Source organism: Bufo bufo, assembly GCF_905171765.1.
Source record: "Bufo bufo chromosome 8 unlocalized genomic scaffold, aBufBuf1.1 SUPER_8_unloc_1, whole genome shotgun sequence".
NCBI lineage: Eukaryota > Metazoa > Chordata > Amphibia > Anura > Bufonidae > Bufo > Bufo bufo.
In genome coordinates, this window is record NW_024400009.1 from 478,971 (window position 1) to 485,810 (window position 6,840).

Genomic DNA, 6,840 nt, shown 5'->3' on the forward strand with positions numbered 1-6,840 from the left:
CTCTTTCTCACAGTGAAGCTCTTTGAAGTGATTGAGACAGAGAAGACCCTCTACCTGATCATGGAGTACGCCAGTGGAGGTACAGCCCCTCATTGAATGTCACCCCAACCCCCTCCAGACACCCCCAGTATATAACCATCCTCTTGCACTCTCAGGTGAAGTGTTTGATTACCTGGTGTCTCACGGGCGGATGAAGGAGAAAGAAGCCCGTGCCAAATTCCGTCAGGTAAGCCCGTGCCTCATGTCTCCTCCAGGGCTGTGGAGTCGGAGTCGAGGAGTCGGAGTCGGGGGAAACTTTGGGTACCTGGAGTCGGAGTCGGCAAACAATGCACCGACTCCGACTCCTACTAAATTTAGATTGGAATAAAAAAAAAAAAGCAAGTTTAAATGTCCCAATTCACAAAAAGTTATAATTAATGACTTCTCTACTGTAAGAATAAAGACCAATGCACGCAGTGCGTCACGTAACCGCAAAACGAACACGTTAAGTGACCGTGAAGAAGCTTTTCATCTGCTTCACTATATGGCACGCAACGCACAGTTAGGAGCGGCGATACTTCTACTTTCCATAGTGTTGTGTTCTGCTTTTACAGGGAACGCAGCGTCCATGTGTAACCTCGCCGCTCACTGATAAGGGGTTAAATAGAGAGTGAGACACTGGTATCAGTGAAGGGAATGGAGGGCCAATAGCTCAAGACTGAAGCTGTGAACCATCGGGAAAACTGCTGTCATTCAGCTAAGGCCATAAAACCTTGTAAACTCCGATTGTAGCTTAAACTACATGACTGTGGGATTCTCCTAGGGAAATCAGGTTGTACAATAAATGCCCCGTCCTGGATCCCCCCACTGCCCGGTCTTCAGCAGAAGATCCGCACACAAAGGCCCCTTTCACACGAGCGTGACAGATTTGGTCCGGATGCGTTCAGGATGCGTTCAGTGAAGCTCACACTATTTTGCAAGCAAGTTCAGTCAGTTTTGTCTGTGATTGCGTTCAGTTGTTCAGTTTTTTCCGCGCGGGTGCGATGCGTTTTGATGCGTTTTTCACGCGCGTGATAAAAAACTGAAGGTTTACAAACAACATCTCTTAGCAACCATCAGTGAAAAACGCATCGCACCCCGCACTTGCTTGCGGATGCAATGCGTTTTTCACGCAGCCCCATTCACTTCTATGGGGCCAGGGCTGCGTGAAAAACGCAGAATATAGAACATGCTGCGATTTTCACGCAACGCAGAACTGATGCGGGAAAAACAACGCTCATGTACACAGACCCATAGAAATGAATGGGTCAGGATTCAGTGCGGGTGCAATGTGTTCACGTCACGCATTGTACCCGCACGGAAAACTCTCTCGCGTGAAATGGGGCCAAAGGAGAAAGCAGCTTCCCAGCCAGTAGTCCTGTGGTCGGTGGCGTTTCTTTACCTCAAGGAATGTATAAAATACAGTCACATATTAATACAGAGGAGTCGGAGTCGGAACATTTATCTACCGACTCCACAGCCCTGGTCTCCTCACCACTGTTTATATGGCTTAGTGCTAACTCTTCCCGTCCCTCCCAGTCAGACCCAGTCCTATCGTCCTTCCCTCCCAGTCAGACCCAGTCCTATCCTCCTTCCCTCCCAGTCAGACCCAGTCCTATCCTCCTTCCCTCCCAGTCAGACCCAGTCCTATCCCCCTTCCCTCCCAGTCAGACCCAGTCCTATCCTCCTTCCCTCACAGTCAGACCCAGTCCTATCCTCCTTCCCTCCCAGTCAGACCCAGTCCTATCCTCCTTCCCTCCCAGTCAGACCCAGTCCTATCCTCCTTCCCTCCCAGTCAGACCCAGTCCTACCCTCCTTCCCTCCCAGTCAGACCCAGTCCTATCGTCCTTCCCTCCCAGTCAGACCCAGTCCTATCCTCCTTCCCTCCCAGTCAGACCCAGTCCTATCCTCCTTCCCTCCCAGTCAGACCCAGTCCTATCCTCCTTCCCTCCCAGTCAGACCCAGTCCTATCCTCCGTCCCGCCCAGTCAGACCCAGTCCTATCCTCCTTCCCTCCCAGTCAGACCCAGTCCTATCCTCCTTCCCTCCCAGTCAGACCCAGTCCTATCCTCCTTCCCTCCCAGTCAGACCCAGTCCTATCCTCCTTCCCTCCCAGTCAGACCCAGTCCTATCCTCCTTCCCTCCCAGTCAGACCCAGTCCTATCCTCCTTCCCTCCCAGTCAGACCCAGTCCTATCCTCCTTCCCGCCCAGTCAGACCGAGTCCTATCCTCCTTCCCTCCCAGTCAGACCCAGTCCTATCCTCCTTCCCGCCCAGTCAGACCCAGTCCTATCCTCCTTCCCTCCCAGTCAGACCCAGTCCTATCCTCCTTCCCTCCCAGTCAGACCCAGTCCTATCCTCCTTCCCTCCCAGTCAGACGCAGTCCTATCGTCCTTCCCTCCCAGTCAGACCCAGTCCTATCGTCCTTCCCTCCCAGTCAGACCCAGTCCTATCCTCCTTCCCTCCCAGTCAGACCCAGTCCTATCGTCCTTCCCTCCCAGTCAGACCCAGTCCTATCGTCCTTCCCTCCCAGTCAGACCCAGTCCTATCGTCCTTCCCTCCCAGTCAGACCCAGTCCTATCGTCCTTCCCTCCCAGTCAGACCCAGTCCTATCGTCCTTCCCTCCCAGTCAGACCCAGTCCTATCGTCCTTCCCTCCCAGTCAGACCCAGTCCTATCGTCCTTCCCTCCCAGTCAGACCCAGTCCTATCGTCCTTCCCTCCCAGTCAGACCCAGTCCTATCGTCCTTCCCTCCCAGTCAGACCCAGTCCTATCGTCCTTCCCTCCCAGTCAGACCCAGTCCTATCCTCCTTCCCTCCCAGTCAGACCCAGTCCTATCCTCCTTCCCTCCCAGTCAGACCCAGTCCTATCCTCCTTCCCTCCCAGTCAGACCCAGTCCTATCCTCCTTCCCTCCCAGTCAGACCCAGTCCTATCCTCCTTCCCTCCCAGTCAGACCCAGTCCTATCCTCCTTCCCTCCCAGTCAGACCCAGTCCTATCCTCCTTCCCTCCCAGTCAGACCCAGTCCTATCCTCCTTCCCTCCCAGTCAGACCCAGTCCTATCCTCCTTCCCTCCCAGTCAGACCAGTCCTACCCTCCTTCCCTCCCAGTCAGACCCAGTCCTACCCTCCTTCCCTCCCAGTCAGACCCAGTCCTATCCTCCTTCCCTCCCAGTCAGACCCAGTCCTATCCTCCTTCCCTCCCAGTCAGACCCAGTCCTATCCTCCTTCCCTCCAGTCAGACCCAGTCCTATCCTCCTTCCCTCCCAGTCAGACCCAGTCCTATCCTCCTTCCCTCCCAGTCAGACCCAGTCCTATCCTCCTTCCCTCCCAGTCAGACCCAGTCCTATCCTCCTTCCCTCCCAGTCAGACCCAGTCCTATCCTCCTTCCCTCCCAGTCAGACCCAGTCCTATCCTCCTTCCCTCCCAGTCAGACCCAGTCCTATCCTCCTTCCCTCCCAGTCAGACCCAGTCCTATCCTCCTTCCCTCCCAGTCAGACCCAGTCCTATCCTCCTTCCCTCCCAGTCAGACCCAGTCCTATCCTCCTTCCCTCCCAGTCAGACCCAGTCCTATCCTCCTTCCCTCCCAGTCAGGACCCAGTCCTATCCTCCTTCCCTCCCAGTCAGACCCAGTCCTATCCTCCTCCCCTCCCAGTCAGACCCAGTCCTATCTTCCTCCCCTCCCAGTCAGACCCAGTCCTATCCTCCTTCCCTCCCAGTCAGACCCAGTCCTATCCTCCTTCCCTCCCAGTCAGACCCAGTCCCACACACCTTCCTCCCAGTCAGACCCAGTCCTATCCTCCTTCCCTCCAGTCAGACCCAGTCCTATCCTCCTTCCCTCCCAGTCAGACCCAGTCCTATCCTCCTTCCCTCCCAGTCAGACCCAGTCCTATCCTCCTCCCCTCCCAGTCAGACCCAGTCTGTGCTGGAGATGAGGTCAGGAGCTCCTCTGCAGTGTTGTATGGGGAGGAGGCTTCGGTGACCATGTCTCTTCTCCTTACAGATTGTATCCGCCGTTCACTACTGTCACCAGAAGAACATTGTCCACCGGGATCTTAAGGTGAGCAGGCTCATGGCGCACAGCCTGCTCTTGGTTGTGTGATGTCCCTCTGGTCCCATCTTGCTTCTTCTTTCAGGCTGAGAACCTCCTGCTCGACGCTGAGGCTAATATTAAGATTGCTGACTTTGGGTTCAGTAATGAATTTACTCCTGGTGGAAAGCTGGACACATTCTGCGGGAGTCCCCCGTATGCCGCTCCTGAATTGTTCCAAGGAAAGAGGTACAATGGTCCTGAAGTGGACGTGTGGAGCCTGGGGGTCATACTCTACACTCTGGTCAGCGGCTCCTTGCCATTTGATGGACAGAACCTCAAGGTAAGGCTGTGATGAGGTCCTGCCTGGAGCTCAGTGTCTCCTGGGTGGTAGACATTGGTCTCCTGGGGCATGGCTCGGTGGTCTCTTGGGTGGTGCATGGTTGTCCCTTGGGGGTACATAATGGTCTTGCTGGACCAGAAAGTGATGATTTCTTTTCTTCTTCGCCAGGAGCTGAGGGAACGTGTTCTTCGTGGTAAATACAGAGTCCCCTTCTACATGAGCACAGACTGTGAGAGTGTCCTGCGCAGGTTTCTGGTGCTGAAACCCCACCAAGCGCTGCACTCTAGAGGTGACCCCACAATCACCGCCTCTCACCCCAGGCCCCTGGGTCCAGCTGCCGTCTCCTCAATTTCTTTGTTTTTTTCTCAGCAAATAATGAATGACAAATGGATGAATATCGGGTACGACAGTGACGATCTGAAGCCATACAAGGAGCCGGAGGAAGACCACGCTGACCCGAAGCGCATCGGTGAGATACCACCAGACTACTCCTCCATTATCTTGTCTCAGATGTCTGCTTAGTGATTACATCATTGTTTCAGACACATGGTGACCCCCTGAGTGGACCCCAAGTCTTTGTCTGGGTGGGCTGATTTGTTGGTTCCCCGGCATCCACTGAACTTCTAGAACTTTCCATGGGGGTGTGCGGAAGCCTTCAGTGTCTCTTGTCTTCCTCAGAGGTCATGCTGGAGATGGGATATTCCAGGGAGGAGATTAAAGACGCTTTGAACTCTAATAAGTACAATGAGGTTATGGCCACCTACCTGCTGCTGGGGCGGAAAGCTGAGGTGAGGCCAGACACAGGCGCCACGCTGCTGCTTCCTGTCTCTGCCACATGAGACGGCGCTGACCTGTCCCCTCTGTCTCCTGCAGAATGAAGCAGGGGAGTCTCGATCAGACAGCACGCTCTCCCTCTCTCGCAGTCGAGTCACCTCTGATGTCACCAATGGCGCCAGCAAGTCATCGTCCACCCACAGCAAGAACCAGCGGGGGTACCAGAGGCAGAGGAGGCACAGCGACTTCTGTGAGTCCTGGGCACCCAGAGGAAGGCGCTCAGCACTGGGGGTACTGGGTAGTGACACCGGGGGTACTGGGTAGTGACACCGGGGGTACAGGAGAATGACACTCGGGGGTACAGGAGAATGACACTCGGGGTACAGGAGAATGACACTCGGGGTACAGGAGAATGACACTCGGGGTACAGGAGAATGACACTCGGGGTACAGGAGAATGACACTCGGGGTACAGGAGAATGACACTCGGGGTACAGGAGAATGACACTGACACTTGGGGTACAGGATAATGACACTTGGGGTACAGAATGACACTTGGGGTACAGAATAATGACACTGACACTCGGGGGTACAGGATAATGACACTGACACTCGGGGTACAGGATAATGACACTGACACTCGGGGTACAGGATGATGACACTGACACTCGGGGTACAGGATAATGACGCTGACACTCGGGGTACAGGATAATGACGCTGACACTCGGGGTACAGGATAATGACGCTGACACTCGGGGTGCAGGATAATGACACTGACACTCGGGGTACAGGATAATGACGCTGACACTCGGGGTACAGGATAATGACGCTGACACTCGGGGTACAGGATAATGACACTGACACTCGGGGTGCAGGATAATGACACTGACACTCGGGGTACAGGATAATGACACTGACACTCGGGGTACAGGATAATGACACTGACACTCGGGGTACAGGATAATGACGCTGACACTCGGGGTACAGGAGAATGACACTCGGGGTACAGGAGAATGACACTCGGGGTACAGGAGAATGACACTGACACTCGGGGGTACAGGATAATGACGCTGACACTCGGGGTACAGGATAATGACACTGACACTCGGGGTACAGGAGAATGACACTCGGGGTACAGGAGAATGACACTCGGGGTACAGGAGAATGACACTCGGGGTACAGGAGAATGACACTCGGGGTACAGGATAATGACACTCGGGGTACAGGAGAATGACACTCGGGGTACAGGATAATGACGCTGACACTCGGGGGTACAGGATAATGACACTGACACTCGGGGTACAGGATAATGACGCTGACACTGGGGGTACAGGATAATGACACTCGGGGTACAGGATAATGACACTGACACTCGGGGTACAGGATAATGACACTGACACTCGGGGTACAGGATAATGACGCTGACACTGGGGGTACAGGATAATGACACTCGGGGTACAGGATAATGACACTGACACTCGGGGTACAGGATAATGACACTGACACTCGGGGTACAGGATAATGACGCTGACACTGGGGGTACAGGATAATGACACTGACACTGGGGGTACAGATATATATTTATATATACAGGTATAGGTATAGTCTGTGGTGACCAATCAGATAACAAGTGTCAGTGGGAGGAGCCTACTTTCTGATGATGTCATTTCTCCTCCACAGG

General features: G+C 54.2%; 1 protein-coding gene across 1 annotated transcript in view; it reads left to right on the top strand.

The window, feature by feature from the left end:
* Nucleotides 1-5,451, top strand: part of LOC120982980 (MAP/microtubule affinity-regulating kinase 4-like) — a gene marked incomplete at its 3' end in the record, with an annotated part of 45,171 nt that extends 39,720 nt beyond the window's left edge. Inside the window, 9 exon segments of the mRNA XM_040413084.1 lie at nt 14-79; nt 156-226; nt 4,017-4,073; nt 4,150-4,386; nt 4,555-4,647; nt 4,649-4,675; nt 4,756-4,855; nt 5,065-5,174; nt 5,260-5,451. Coding sequence (XP_040269018.1) covers nt 14-79; nt 156-226; nt 4,017-4,073; nt 4,150-4,386; nt 4,555-4,647; nt 4,649-4,675; nt 4,756-4,855; nt 5,065-5,174; nt 5,260-5,451 — 953 coding nt within the window.
* Nucleotides 5,452-6,840: the final 1,389 nt, after the last annotated feature.